Source organism: Eptatretus burgeri, chromosome 3, assembly GCF_056783735.1.
Source record: "Eptatretus burgeri isolate ZD-2024b chromosome 3, Ebu_testis_v1, whole genome shotgun sequence".
NCBI lineage: Eukaryota > Metazoa > Chordata > Myxini > Myxiniformes > Myxinidae > Eptatretus > Eptatretus burgeri.
In genome coordinates, this window is record NC_140963.1 from 8316528 (window position 1) to 8332847 (window position 16320).

At 43.5% G+C, this 16320-nt stretch overlaps 1 protein-coding gene across 1 annotated transcript in view; it reads right to left on the reverse strand.

Moving 5' to 3' along the window:
* Nucleotides 1–1010: 1010 nt before the first annotated feature.
* LOC147029369 (polyunsaturated fatty acid 5-lipoxygenase-like) overlaps nucleotides 1011–16320 on the reverse strand; it is a 133933-nt gene continuing 118623 nt past the window's right edge. The window contains exons 12-15 of the mRNA XM_085872371.1: nucleotides 15346–15464; nucleotides 15008–15108; nucleotides 12149–12316; nucleotides 1011–3899 (exon numbers count right to left, since the gene is read on the reverse strand). Of these exons, the coding sequence (XP_085728497.1) occupies nucleotides 3720–3899; nucleotides 12149–12316; nucleotides 15008–15108; nucleotides 15346–15464 (568 nt within the window). The 3' untranslated portion in view covers nucleotides 1011–3719. The remainder of the gene's footprint in view (nucleotides 3900–12148; nucleotides 12317–15007; nucleotides 15109–15345; nucleotides 15465–16320) is intronic.

Here is a 16320-nt window from a genome sequence, read left to right on the forward strand (position 1 = left end):
CCTCTTGGTCCATATTAATCTCAAAAATAATTGGCTAGTTGAATTCAGTGACCTGAAATATAAATCCTCTTCAAATTTCAAGTCAATAGGATGAAAATTGAGTATTTTAGAAAATCCACCTTAGTTGTTGACCTTTTGACCTCAAAAACAATCCGCTTCTTCCTAATGACAAACTCAACCATGTGGTAAAGTTTCGTGAAGATCACTTTAAAATTGTGACCTGTCGGCAACAGACAGACAGACAGACAAACAGACAACAACAAAATCAACGAACCAATACATCTTCATTTTTGCAAGTGACAAACAAACAAACAAACAAACAGACAGAAAGGGGTGAAAGAAATAACCTCCTTCACCTTTGATGGTGGAGCACACAAATGCTCACCTTCACATACAAGACCAGATCACGTGCAAGTAAAAACCAACAAAACAGAGCAGAGCACCCCTGTCAAATTATGCGATTTTATGTTTATTTTGCTTGAGGTTTACAAAATAGATTCTCAAAAAGCACTCCATTTGACCTCGAGCACCAGCATGTGACTGCAAATGAGCAGTCGTATCGAAGTAAAAACGGACACGTGCCGAGGCTCGGGGTCTATTGGCCTGAGGAAGCCGGCTGTGAAGCCGGTGAAACGTCTCCTGAGACCGGGTTTGCTCTTTCTTCTTGCTAAAATTAGCGAAGTTGATCTCATTTTACTTTTGGTTGGAAGCGCTTCTTAAAAAACAACGAAGGTGCTCTTCTTAAATAAAAAAGTCTATACGTATATGTACAACTACCTGAGTTTTCTAACATGCTGATGAAAGCTTCACCTTTTTCCCCAGCTTGAGAGTGTCGAAAGTTTCACCCCTCTCCTCAGGAAGAGGGTATCAAGTGGGAGGAAATTTCTGGAAAATGCGCATGTGCAGTCCAAGTTCCATCCTCTCCTCAACAACTTCACATTTGATTGTAACTATAGCCAATTGATACCCTTGATACCCGATTGTTGAAAAAACAAAACATTTACACATCACTAATTTGACAGCAGCACAACCAAGTGTGAATTTATTTCAGAATCAAGCAGCAGAGACATTCAGGAAATGTTTTTTCCAATCATACTTGTGTCAGGAAAAGGAAAGCGATCAATTAAAAGGATGCTATTTATGGCAATTCTGCTGCAAAAAATGAAATGGGCGATTAAAATCATTCCTACAATACTCCCTCCCTCCACAATCCTACCCAAATTCACCAGGTGTGGTGCTCTGGCAATTTCCATCCCAAAACAAAATAGAACATCTTCAGATGTCTGCTTAAGAGTGAAAGCAAAATCGAAAAGCCTGTGGACCAAGAGAAAAGTTCCACTGCAGCAGTGTACCGACTGCACATTCAGCATTTGGATACATCAGGAACTTTCGTGCAGGGGGAAGCAATTTGGCTCATCATGTCTGTGCTGCACCAATCCCAGGATCATCCATCAACACACAAGCTGCCTACCATGCAAACAAAACAGTATACCCACACCCCTATTTCTTCAATGCATCCAGGTACCTATCTGAATTCCATTTAAATGTGTCCACACCTATGCTGCCACTACATTTCTGGGGAGACCATTCTATGCATTAACCACTCTGACTGAAAGGTCCCTGTCATAAAACTGTCCTTACTCTCATCTTTTTTACCCTCAAGTTATGACCTCTGGTCATAACAGTGTTCACTCTGCTCAAGACCTCCACTGCACCGATCTTGTCCACACCCTTTATCTTAAACATCTCAATCAGATCCCGTCGTCATCACTGCCTTTCCATTGTATAAAGTCCAGTCGATCTCCTTCAACCGTTCCTCAGAGCCCTGTCTACCGAGGCCTCGAATCAATTGGGCTGCTCGACACTGTACCTGCTTTATGGCAGCTATATCCCTCCTCAGATATGTGATGACCAAAACTGCACATAATATGCCAGATGAGGCCTCAGTAAGTTCCTACATAGTGTTAACACTGCCTCTTTTGATTTATGTTATCCCCCTACGAATACAACATATAACACTGTTTGCTTTCACCACAGCTGCCTGGCACTGTGCTTTATGCCACCCCCCCAATCCCCTGATTAATTATCACTCTGAGATCGTTCTCCTGTGTCACACTCAAAAAGACAACCGGTTGTATTATATAATTCCTATTTTTATTATCTTCGAATCCACCTTGCATTTCTTTATTTCAAAATGCATCTGCCAATCTTTTGAAGTATCAAGACTTTCCTGAATCTGATCACCCCCGGCCCTTCTCTGCTGTCCACCTCACTCCAATATTTGTGTCATCTGCAAATTTAGAAAGCTGACTCTTCACCCCACTATCCAAATCGATTTTGTAAATTACGAATAATAATGGTCCCAGAACTTGTGTCTTCCCAGCCAGACATCCTTCCATTCGCAGACATGGAATTTAAATGGGCGCCACTCTCGGCTTCCCATCACAAATCCAATTGGTTATATGACCAACTACTTCACAAGCCCCCCACCTCAGATATAATCTACAATGTGGTACCTTTTCAAATACCTTCTGAAAGTCAAGATGTACTCCATCCACTGCACTTCCCTCACCTACCCAATCAAGAAATACTTTGGAGAACTCTAATAGATTTCTTAAAGATAATCTCTTTATGGACCGAGTTATCATGGACTGATGACTGAATTAAAGGGGGTCAGTCCATGTAGACTACATTTAATTAGTTTGAAGTATTATTGAAATGTTTTCCGATCCATTCCTAAATTAATGTCTCCAACACCTTTCACACACCTGAAGTCAAGATAACTGGTGTATCATTCCACAATTCTTCCCTGAATCCTTTCTTTTCAATAATGGTGTTATCTTTGCTCCTCTCTTATCCTCCAGTTTCAGTCCTGTCTCTAACAGCTCCGGTGTCAGTTAAAGCTGTTCTCTCCAATATATAGATGCTTCTTCTCTTCCTCCACTCCGACATGGATCTCTCCCAAAAGCCCTTGTTCACCCCTGAGATAAATCCTCTCCACCATTGAAGTTCCACTAACTATTCCCATGTAAATGTAGAAACAAAATAACTATTTATTAATCCTGCCAACTCACCCTCATCATCCACCAATTCTTCTTCACATTCATGTTCTTCAATCAAGAAATTTGCAATCAGCAATGAGATGCCGATGTTTTCATTTTTTCCATTTACCAGTTCATATAATTATTAAAAATTTTTTTACTAACTACTCATGCTTGTATATTGATAACATATAAACGTTGTCATATTGGATGGCATTGTGAGTACTGTCGTACAAACTTTCTGAAACCCCTCGTGTCGGACAAGCATTGTATGATGTGTATTTTAAATACCTTTGGAGTTATTATGCTGAAATATAATATCAATTACAACCTTCCATCTGATCATTTTCTTTCTGCACAAAACTTTGCAAAATCCCCATAAAAGTACGAGGAGAAAAGATGGTTGAGTGGGTATCTACTGTCGGCTCACAGATCAGTGATCAGAATATGTGGAATAAAATCATGAAATGCAATGTTTAAAATAGCAAGGGGATCGCCAAAACCACGTACAATGAAGAAAGAGGCAAAGCATGATTTTTCAATGGAATAACTCAAGAGCAAAGTTGCAATTTCAAAGAGCAAAATGTTTGTTGAAGGAAAGAAAAATTATGATTTCATGAATACAACAAAACAACAGGACAGTCGGTGCTGATCATGAGATCAAAGCAAAGAAACTCTCTATCGCACAATCCCGTTTTGGACGTTTTTTGGTTGGAAGTAAGGAAAGGATATGGGGCGCAGCTTATCGACACCGTCGAGGTGCTGTTGCAGCTTCTCAAGTGTTTCCTGGAAACGCTTGTAGGCCTCAATCGATGCCTCATCACCAAAGTATTGCTCAGTGTCATGACCCAGGGGTACCTGGAACAAGGCCACGTCAAATTCATCAGGACTTTACCTTTCATCATAAAACTCGACATTATTTAATTGATCGATATGCAAACAGCAGGTGGGTGATGCCCAACCTTGCTTTTATTCAAGAGATAAAGCAGAAGCAACGACACAAATACAACAGTGGAACACAGCATGGCACAGTACACTACAGTACAGTAGAGTACAGTACAATACAGTGGAGTACACAGCTCTTTCCCTCTCTTCTCTCTGACTATTCTCTATCGTCTACGATTTACATACTTCATTTAATAGCATTCACACAGGCCCCTCCCTCAACAAACTACTCATAATTAGTGGACAATTGTATAACCAGACGCTGCTCAAAATTGCTAGTGAGGGCCAGATGATTCAATAACCAGAAGTAACTCGTAATTTCTCCAACTCTCGCAAGGTGCAAGGTGGTATGACATAAGGTGGTGGTGCACTGCTTGTTTGAAGCCCAGGAGGGAAGAATGGGAAAGGACGGCGTCTGGAAAAAGAAAGGAGGAACAAAGGAGTTGCATTGTGCAGTCAATCAGAATTTTGTAAGTTTAAGCAAGCATTGGGATTTGTGGACCTGGAGAATACCCACAACACTGTCCTGAAAGAGATGGTGATGGTGACACTGAAACAGATGGGAGTTCTGGAAACAGAAGTTAGGTGAGTGGAAGAAATGTGCAAGGGAACAAAGGGAAGAATTTTGGTTGATCTTCTGATGTTCAGAGTTCAGCAAAAACATTTGAGATGGGGAAGTGTCTCAGGCGACTTGTATTTATCAGGATGATGCAGCAGGAAAGCAGGAGGGTAAAATTGAGGGTATTCTGAGGAAGATGTTGGATGTGGACGATCTGAGAGGCGGAGGTGCTCTTTTGGCAGAGAGGAAGCGGGAGATACAGGATGTACCAGGAGAGTAGAACGAGGCATTTGGGAAGCATGGACTGAAGATGATTATGCAGAAGATGTTGGTGATGTGGGCCAGGTATCAGAGAAAATAAATGAACATCAGGTTAGAGGTGAAGGAGATCAGACAGGGAGATAGGTTTGAGTATCTGGGAAGTAGTGAACGGGGATGGTCACTCAGAGGTGACTATGTGCGGAGGAGTGAATGGGCGGATGCAAACGTATGGAGGAGGAATTGATGGCACAGAGAAAAACGTCAAAGAAATAGAAAGGGAAAGTTCTGCTGTCTTGTGTAAAACCGACCAACCTTTACGGACTGGAGAGGGACCACACTGACAGAGAGAACAACAGAGGTTGTGGGTATGCAAGAACAATTGGATCAGGAAGATTGTGAGAATGAAGAGTGGCTCGGAAGATGGATGAACTCAGGAGGGATATTGGTGTGCAAGTAAGCTTGATGGAGAGTTTGATAAAACCCGGCTGAAGTGGCCTGTCCACGTGGTGCGGCTCGAAAAAGAGAGAACCGAAAAGGGAGTGGATAGGTTGACGGAGCAAGGAAGGAAGAAAAAAAGAGGTCGACTGTGGCTGAGATGGGAAGATGTGTGAGGAACAATATCAATAATATGGGAATGGTTGGAGAGTGAAGAGAGTTGGCTGAGAAAAGAAGGAAGTGGAGGAGTATTGTGGTCAAGCAAGGCAGAAGATTGGTACCATTGGACTTCACTCTTTATAAATGAAACAGAAGGAGATGAAGAAGAACCAGAAGTGGATTACTGTAAGAATGCATGGATCCTGGATTTGCTGGGGCGGGCTAGAAGACGGCGAGAGCAGAGGGAGCAATATTGAAGAAGTGGCAGGAGAAAATATCATAATTAATAGGGCTTTAGATTCCATAGAATCAAGGACAGGTGGAGGTGTTGGCAGAGCACCAGACCATGGTGGAGAGCAGCACTACATTGAGCTTCAGACAAAGCCATTGTACACGGTGTGTAAATCTGATTTTCCAAAAAAGCACTTTGATCGACGAAGGATGCCCAGTCTGCTACTGGCTTCGGAAGCCACTTTTGCAACATGGTTGGTCCAGCAAAGGTCAGGGCTGATGGGGAGGCCTCGAAGATCAAGTGAGCGAATCGCTTCCAGTGGATGACTAAGAAAATACAAATAGAAAGGTATGTTCATGTGGTGATCGTTCCAAAGTAAGGGGGAGAGACTGGGATTTTTCAGGATTGAAAAGCATGTTCCATTTCCCAGATGAGAATCTAATAGTTTTCAGATCAGCAGAAAGAGAGAGATGCAGTTGCTATCTGCCGAGCTGAGGGATGGGACACTGGACGACACAATGTGGAGTCATCTGCAAAAAGAGAGAGAGGGTCTTCCAGAATATCAAAGAAGTCATTAATCTAAATGAGAAATTAGACTGGGCCCAAAATACTGCTGTGGGGAACTCCTGCCTCCATTGGGAAAGGCAAAAAGAGGATTCCACTGACGGAAACACATTGGCTGCATGAGTAGAGGAAGTGTGAAACAATGGAATGAAGATGGCCATCTATGCCACAGGCAGAGAGCATGTTGAGCAAACCAGGAGACATATGGTCCAATGCAAGGGTCAGGAACATACAGCATATGTGCCACGAGTCGCACGCAAGATGATTTTGAGTGACGCGCAATAAAAGTCAAATTAACGGGGAAGAAACTAAGTTGAAAAAAATATATATAACCCGATTAAAACCTATGCTTGACTGCTCTGTCGATCTCAAAGAAAAAAAAACAAACAAAAAACAAGCGCTTCCTTTGGGTAGCGTAATTTAGAATTGAAGTTATGCTTCCCAATGAAAGCTCTTTGGTGGAGAATGAAAAACGATTCAATGGGTTTATTTTCTACATTACTTTTAGAGGGGCCAGATAATCTTGATTCGCAGGAAATCTCACGAAAAGTGCCACTGATCGTGACACTAATGCGTCTCAATGACATCACTGCACATCAAAACAAACTCAACCTATATTGGCAGTGTGCAGGATCAACTATTGTGGGTCTTTTTGAAACATTTGAAGGCATTTTTTGTGAAACTTGCCAGTTTCTTTTTCTCAGCAAATTGACAGCTCGACTTCCTGCGAGTTCCAAAATCGTAAAGAAATATCGACACATCGCACCACCATCAGCGTTGCCGAGATTGGAATGTACATGTAAGAACATAATTTTCTGTCATATTTCAAGATTTCCAACATTTTGGCCGATGTTTTCCTTTCTAATTAAACCAGACAACTTTGATACCAGCAACATGGGTTTGATAGTCTTTCAATGGATAGGTGTTAACGATTTTGAAATGCAGCTTATTGAGTTACAATGCTCAGACTTATCGGCCTCAGAGTTTAGGGATCTGCAGCACACAATTGAGGCCACCGAGAGAGATCACAGGGTCTCTATCCTGACCCACTGGAAGTCCTTGGCTGTGATTGGCTGTTTGAAGACGGTTACATTTTCACTGCTCTCAGCATTTGGATCGACATTCCTCTGTGATCAGGTATTTTCACATCTGAAGTCAGAACTCAGCAAGGGAAAGCAAGGGCAAGGTTCACACCAAACGGTAAGATTATCCTTTTAATTTATTTATAAATGAAGCTGAAAAAATGTAAGTAGAACTATTATTGATGTTAAACATGTATCACTGACATGCAGATCGATAAATAAGAGTGAATAAGTTAACTCTTGGCATGCCACTTCTGAAAGGTTGCCGACCCCTGGTCCAATAGATGAGATTTGTCCAAGGAGACGGTTCTAACCTCTTGCTTGAGATTGAGGGCCTCCAAGCATTGCTGAGAGAGGAGCAGAAGCGCGTCTCGAGGTGATTGACCAAAATCAACGTGATGGTTTGAGATCAGGAATCGAAAGTGGTGGTTAGAGATCAGGAATCGAAAGTGGTGGTTGGAGATCAGGTTGTTTGAAAAGAAGAAAGACTCCACATCTGAAGCAAGGATCAATTCCATGACTGTTTTTATTTGGAGGAATACTCACTGGCCTACTGTTGGTGGGGTCTGATTTTTTTCACCCCGATTATGGACAGGAGTGATCGTTGCTGACTTCTATGCAGACAGGAGGTGGACAAATGAGAAGGAGAGACTGAATAGAGATGATAGAGGGGGAGCAAGAACAGTAGTGAAGGATTTGAGAACAACGTGTTGATACTAATTGTTGCCAAAGCAGGGTTGTCCAGTTGACAGTGGGTACACCAGGATAAGATGGGGACAGAGCAGGAAGGGTTGGGTACATAAGATTTGAAGGAAAAGGGAGAGTTTATACATTCTGCCTTATTTAAGTAAGAGTCTGCAGTACAGCTGTTTCAGATGAGGGATGGGATGAAGGGGGATCAAACACCAGAGACAGCTTGACAATGATCCACCATGACTTGGAGGAAGCAGACTGGTTGAAGATTTCGGCCTTGAGATTTGCATGCGGGTGTTTTCTGGCTTGCCTTAGGATGGACACACACTTGTTACGAGCCTTTCATGGTGAAAGAAAGTTCGTAACAGTTGGGTTCGCTTTGGATGAAAGAAAAATGATGGCTGATGGTGAGGCCCCAAAGTTTGAATGATTTGACCTCTTGAGGCCCAAAAGTGAGGCCCAAAGACAGGCTGAGTGTACGGGATTTGTTAGGGTTGAAAAACATTTCTTAAGTGATGGACCAGCTCCTGATTATATCAAGGTCTGCAGAGGAGAGGGAAGAGACTGCTGCCTGCCTGCCTGAAAGATGACAAATGATATGGCAAAGGGTGGAATCTTCAGCAAAGGGATAGGATGGATTTTTCTGGGGAATCAGAAAGATCATTGATGAAGATGCGGAACAAGACTGGTCCCAAAACACAAGACTGCTAACAGCTCCAGCCTTGACAAGGAGAGCAGATGAGAGGCTCCCATGAAGAGCAACATGCTGAATATGGGAGTGGAGGAAGTAAGTGATCCATGAGAGGAGGTGGTCTTGGATGCCATAAGCAGAAGGTTTGGAGAGTCAGGCAGGATGCCAGACTGTATCAAAAACACCACCAGGTCTTTGAAGAAGGAGACGGGATTAAGAGTTAGCCTGAGGTTGGCCAGCTGCTGTTTCTGACATTCCCGAGAGTGGACACATACTTGTTCCAGACTTTGTGGAATGACCTGTTTCCTTCCAGAAAGAGAAGGTAAATTGTTTTAATGAAACTTCCTCACCACAGGTTTTTGTGTGCTAAGGAAGAGAGGATAGGTATGATAACTGATTAACTGGTGGATAAACTGGCACAGAAGACAAAGTAGAATTTTGTGAAAGTATTCTCATGTGGAGTCAATATCAGGTGAGATGGAGGTGTGAGTGCAATCCTTTTAAGAGAGGGAAGATTGACGTTCCTACCAGGTGGTCTGTTCAAACAACAATACCCTGTGTCATGAAGGTAGCTCTCTTGCAATAGACAGAGAGATTTGTGTCAACATAAAAGTGATGAGAAGAGCCAATGGATGAATAAAATAAGATGAATAAAAGAGCTTTGAAGGAAAGTTTGTAAATACTCGAACCAGGAGGGACGACGTACCAGTGGGAGAAATCCGGGTTGTGAAGTTAACAGATTGGGTCAAACTCATGGAGTTGCAGAAGACCATGGCTAACATGCCATGGCTGCTTGCTGTTCAGCCAATTCCCAGCAAGCTGGAATGGTCATAATTGAAATTGCCGCAGATGAGAAACAGAGTTTGGGTGGGTGATTACGAGTTGATCTATGTTCGATGAAATAGAGGTGTATCAAGAGTAAACATCATTGGGTGGAGGGTAAACCACACAAACTTTAGGTAGTTGCGGAGAGCTGGACACACCCAGGCTTTTTATAGGTCAGGTCAGGTCAGGTCAGGTATGGGAGCATATGCCAGAACAGCGCGTCGCTGCGTCCACGGGCCTCCGTCTGGCCATCCCCCAGGCAGATGCCAGGCCCATCCCCATCTCCTTGAGATGATGGTCAACCTGCTGCAACCATGAGGCACGTGGTCGGCCCACTGGCCTCCTCCACTCATGAGACTCCCTCGCTAAGAGAATCTGGTGAGCAGGATCAGCGTCAGGAAAACGAGCCACATGTCCATACAGCCGCAACTGACGCTCACGGACTATGCAGGTAACAAATCTCATCCGAGTCTCTCTCAGCAACCGCTCGTTGGACACAAAATCCGACCAGCGATAGCCATGGATTCTCCGAAGACACCTGGTACCAAAGGAATTAAGTCTCCGTCTCAGATCCTTGGTCAGAGTCCAAGTCTCGCACCCATAGAGCAAGACTGGAAGTACCAAGGACCTGAAGACTCGGACTTTCGTCCTCCCGCACAGGTACCGGCAGCGCCACACCCCATGATCCAGTGAATCCATGACTCCCCAGGCCCGACCCAGACATCTATTGACCTCTGACTCGGAGCCAGCAGAGACATGAATATCACTGCCAAGGTAAGTGAATCTCTCCACGACCTCAACATCCTCACCACAAACAGATACAGACAGGACAGCAGCATCCAAGATGTCACCGAAAGCCTGGATCTTAGTTTTGACCCAAGAAACCCGTAATCCCAGCGGCTCCGACTCCTCATTCAGCACCTCGAGGGCCCCCAAAAGGATGTCTAAAGTCTCCGCAAAGATGACTGCATCGTCTGCAAAATCAAGGACCGAGATCTTGACATTCCCAAACGATGCACCGCAACTTGATCTCTCCGACATCCTCGCTAAAATCCAGTCCATACAAGTGCTGAAAAGTGTGGGGGCCAGTACACATCCCTGACGAACTCCAGTAACAAATTTTTATAGTGGGCTTGGATAGATTATGGAGCGGACAATGGACAATGAGCAATGGAGTTCTTGAGTTCTTGACATACACAGCAACTCCACCAGTGATGCGGGATAGGGGTCTGTTAAAGCTGAACAAAGAATATCCAGGGAGATACCCAGATAAATTGGGAACAACCTGTGAGAGTAACGTTTCTTTTAAACATACAATGTCTGGAGCAGTGGCAGTCATCCGAATGGAGGGATCGGAAATATTGAAACGGGGACATCAAATACTGGTGGACCACAATGTGAGGGAGGGGATGAGGAGCAGGTAGAGTGTGGAATTGGGCATGCAGCAGGGAACACAAGGTGGGAGGAGTGGGAGCAGGAAGTGCTGAGAGGAATAGGAAGCAGGACACACAGTGGGTGGATGGGGAGTGAGACCAGTGTTTGGGTGAGGGGGAATGAGACCCCCATGGAATGGGGGGGGGAGTGAGACCCATGGTGGAGTGAGGATAAGTACGATCCATGGCAGGGAGAGGGGAGGAAGGGCGAGACAATATGCGGCACATGGAAGGGGGGAGGGACACGTACCACGGAGATGAAGAGCAGGACCCGTGGCTCGGGAGGTGGGGAAAGGGGGGTGGAGCGGGACATGCAGCAGAAGAAGGGGGTCACAAGACAGGTGGTGTAGTTGGGGGGAAGACACGCAGTCGAAGGAAAGATGAGTGGGACATGGAGTGCTTGGAGAGGAAGTGGTGTGTGCAGCAGGGAGAGGGGATAGGAGAGGTGTAGGATACTGATAACAAAGCTAGGGGTGTGTGACGTATGAGGGCTACAGACCTGGAAAAGATCCGGGGTCTGGCCCTCGCTGTAAACTGGACTTCCCATGATTCCGATTTCTGATATATGAAGGCAGACGTCACGACTCGGATGACGTGAACGATTATTTCATACATGGAGTAAAGTCGTGGTTGAACTTTGAAGGGACGGACGGTCGATGGATTGAGTATTGCATGATTGATCGATGTGAAAGAGGAACTGTGTGAAGAAGAAGAGGAATAGATCGTGATGAGGAAGAAGTAGTGTGTAGATCGAAAAATGAAGCATTAAAAAGACTTTTAACAAAAGAAGCAAAATTGGGGATTTTTGAAAAAGAAGAGGAAGAAGTAAAGTCGAAAAACAAAAATGTAAATAACACCATGGAATAAAATAAGTCTTACCCATGATGATGGAGAGTTTTTTTGGAAAAAAAACACAACCTTCGTATTGCATTTTGTGCACGATTTTATGAACATAGACTTGAACGTGATGCTTTCAAATATTATTCACAACTCGGATGAAGTGAAAAGGAGAGGGGGGAGGGGGGAAAGGGGGAGTGGAGGGTGAAGGAGGGAATGGAGGTAAGGGGGAAGGGGGGAATGGGGTGAGTGAGTGCTTAATGTGATAAAAACGAACACACAAAAGTTACCTATTTTGTGACGCATCATGGGGTTTTATATCATTGCAGACAATTTTGCATGTGTCACTGTTAGAAAGATTTAAAATTATTAAAACAAGATATAATTTTACCTTTTCTATAATCTTGGAAACATGGCTCATGTAAGCAAGGAAGAACGAAGTTCTTGCCACATCAGGAATTGTTGACATGACGTCATTCATGTTGGTGGTGTTCTTTGCTGTCAGGACTGGGCGCCGCATTACGTAGGGGTTGTTGTATATCCAAAGGAACCAATCAAACTGCACAAAACACCCACCTGGGTTAGAGAGCTTGAAAACAAAAAAAAAAGAAAATTGTAAAATAAACTGGAGAGTTGATGGAACACCTTATTCCACATAGTCCTGAGAAAAAGGTCATGGAAAGGGTTTTTTCAACTCTTGCTTTGTGTTTTGCACGAAACAAATAGCGCAAGGTGTTGCCATGTTTGTATGAATAGGGAATCTCACAGTTACTCTGCCCTTAGGGAATGAGATGGAGTGAATGTTTTGTAAATCATGCACCTTTCCCTTGCAGCAACTGCTGACTATACATCCTGATCGGGACATCAACTGCACCGCTATTGAGTGTAAGTTGCTCGGCAAGTGGCTTAAGCACTCAAACAAGCAATCCAATGAAGTGGTTCATAAGGAATGGCTGGCGAGGCTGTGGCTGCATACCATATAGGATCCCTTTAACTTTAACGCCGGTCTTCACCGCACTCACAGCAGTTAAAGAAATTAAATGAATTCGTTCGAATGATGACTTTATCCACAAAGGAGTTTCCGTTTGACATCGAAAAGCTCTGGAGACATCGCAAAGTTTAATCGCCCGTGAAATAAACATTGCAGACAATCTGCCACGTTGCCTGCTCGTCTGTGCATGCGTCACGTAGTATATCGGTTTGCGGTCCGTGCAATCATCATAACTTTATTTTGAGATGTCCATTTTTCACCAGATTTGCTTTGATTTCTTGTAGAGCACCTCGCGAAATCTCTGAAAACATAGACACAGATCTGGCAGACACCATGGATAAGCAGTCCCGCTGGGTGACAAGGCACGAGATCAAGCAGTGAATGCATGAAATCATAAAGCTCAATGAAGCTGGTTAATTTTCGCACATTCCTAAATCTTTTGTTCCTTCAATATAATTCTCCCAACAGTGAAAAACAATGAGTTTAATGCTTTGGAAATTTCACATTTTCTTGTGTTTATGTGGAGGAGGGAGGGAACATAGCCTTGCTTGCCTAAAGTCAATGGTATATAGGTTTAGTTATAAGAATCGTTATGTCTTTAAATTATCAGATTTCACTCCAGATTTTGACACTCATTTTAGTCCGGACAAGATCCGATCCTTGGAGGCGAAGCCATATTTCGATTAGATACTTTAATTAACCCATGAGAATCGATCATGGAAAATTGTATCACGTAATGCTTGAAATTGCTCCAAGCTCCTAATATGAAAACTATAGCACTGACAAAAGCCACGTACCCAGCGATTTGTAGCTTTGATGAATGGGCATTCGATAATGAGTGAGAAAAGTGAAAAAAAAAAGTATTGCTAAGAAATCATTGCGGCCTGTTCGTCAAGGCATGGTTGAGTAGGCCAAAAAACATGGTGGCTTCAGACCCCAGCGAGGTAACCAAAGATGTGCATCCAGACCCCACAGAGAGCAGTGACCCAAGGATGATGCCTGATAAAGGATATAATTAAATAAGGCCATTAATTATCTTCAAAAGGTGTGTTTTAATTAACTCAAACACCAAATTTTCAGTCATGCACTTCCTTCGCGTTTTCTTAATATGTTTGCAAAGTTTCAGGCTGCTGGGTTTTATGATTTTCGAGTTATGGAGGAGACACATTGATACACACTGACACACACACACTCACACTCACACATGAACATTTATTGGAATAGGATTATTACATAGATGAAAGAACAAGAGGCCATTTAACCAAATCAGTCTTTGATACTTTGACTCGGTGCAGTTGGTAGCCAAAAACATATTGCAGTAAACATTTGTTTGTTATTGTGATTATCTTATCAACTTACATTATTATCACTAGTGCGGGCCCATAGGTGCGTGCCCGTAGGTGCGTAAACGACGACTGGATTGGGGCATTTTTCACCCCCCCTCTCACCCCCCACCCCACCCTCCTCTCTCCCCCTCTCTCGTGCCAATACCCTCTCTCTCCACGGTGAGGCGTGCCAGTATGTGCAGCTTCGTTCCTTCACTCTCGTAAACGACGACTGGATTGGGGCATTTTTTTCAATTAGATCGGACCAACCGTATCATAAATGGCCATAACTTGGGAAACACCTGGAAAACATACTCAGGTCCCCAGCGTCAATTGTGACGTCATATCAAACGAAGAAGAATTGTGACGCCCCTCTCTCTCACCCCCCTCGCTTCCTCCCCTCTCTCGCCCCCTCTCTCTGTAAATGTATTCACAAAAAACAAATAAATATATAAATAAACATTCAGTGACGTCATTCGTGACGTCATAGCACCGTGTCCTGTCATTGGTTTGGTAAATAAATGGCCATAACTTGGGCACCGCTTGTCTGATTAATATCAAACCTTAAAAAGGTACAGACTCAGGTCCCCAGCGTTGATTGTGACGTCATACCAAATGAAGAAGAAGAATTGACGTCAATCGTGGAAAATAATAAAATAAACATTAATTGTGACGTCATAGCACCGTGTCTTGTCATTGGTCAACAGATAAATGGCCGTAACTTAAGAACCGCTCGTCCGATTGATATCAAACCTCGAAAAAGCACATCCGCTGGTCCCCGGCAATATTCCTGGCAAGTTTCAATCAGATCGGACCATCAATCGTCGAGAAAGTGCGGTCGCATACAGGCAGACAGACACACACAGACACACAGAGATTGCTGGAATTATAGATAGATAACAAGTGCATTGACAGTGAATTTAAAAATACTTACCATACTTCGTTGAAAATGACTGTGGATGGCAGTGAAGGTAAAGATGACAGCAGTGAGGAAATCTTTGAGAGCAAGCATGTTGTTGAATCGAGTTGGCAACCCTGTGAGTGTGCATAAAGAAAGGACTGGAGGCTCCACAATGCATAATGGGCACAATAATATTCCTTTACATTTACAGTAATTTAAAGCCACTTTGAATCAAATTCCCAAACGAAAGAGGGCATAAATACGCTCACATTAACTCTGCTAACCTGCCACCAGTTTCTCTTCATAGTGGGGTCGAAATACTGGATAAATGAGCCCACAATGTGTGTTGAATAACATTCTAGATGTATTACCTGTGGACTCCAATGATAAGAATCCTTCAAATATCTCTTTAATCCATTCCTGCAATTCGGCATCCTGAACAACATCGGCATCACTCTTGTAGTAAATGTCGATTATTTCTGAAACAAAGCTGGGATAAAACAAAACAAATTCAAATCTGAATGAACGACAGTACTCAGTCGGAAACATTACTTTCTTTTTTTTATACATAACGTCAAAGTTCGTGGAAGAGCAAGAACAATGAACATATTAGGACACAACAAAAGAAAAGTAACAACAGAGAGGGAGAGAGAGAAAAAGAGGGGTGGGGAGAGAGAAGGGAGAGAGAGGAAGGAGGGTTAGAGGGGAAGGAGGTAGAAGGAGTGAGGGGGGGGTGAGAGAGAAAGGAGAGAGAGAGAGAGAGAGAGAGAGAGAGAGAGAGAGAGAGAGAGAGAGAGAGAGAGAGAGAGAGAGAGAAAGAAAAGAGGGGTGGGGACAGAGAGAGAGAGGAGGTGTGGGGGGGAGGGGGGACACCAACAGCAGAGTTGAAGGACAAAAACAGAGGGAGACTCGGACAAACAATGGGTGAAGGGAGGAATGAGGGGAAGGGGAGGACATGTGGCATCGACAAGATGGATACAGAAGGAAACTCTTCGGAAGGAAAAACTGGAAATTTAGAAGGAGGTGGGCTTGGTGATGGGTAATAAGGGTGTAAAAAAAAAAAAAACATCATAGCTTTGGATGGGGGATAATCTGAGATGGTGGTGATGAAGAGCTGTTTTGAAGACCTGGAGGGAAGAATGAGATTGTAAAGAAAGTGGAAGTTGGTTCCACAAATGGGAAAAAGAGGAACGAATGAGTGGAAGTGAGCAGTGATTTGGATTTTGGGAGTTTCACCAGAATGGGGTTAATGGTGGACCGAGTGTGCCCTGCAGAAACAAAGCATGGAAAGAGCAGAGGGTGAAAGACCACCAATTTGCAGTAATTCAAAGTTGATGAATTAATCT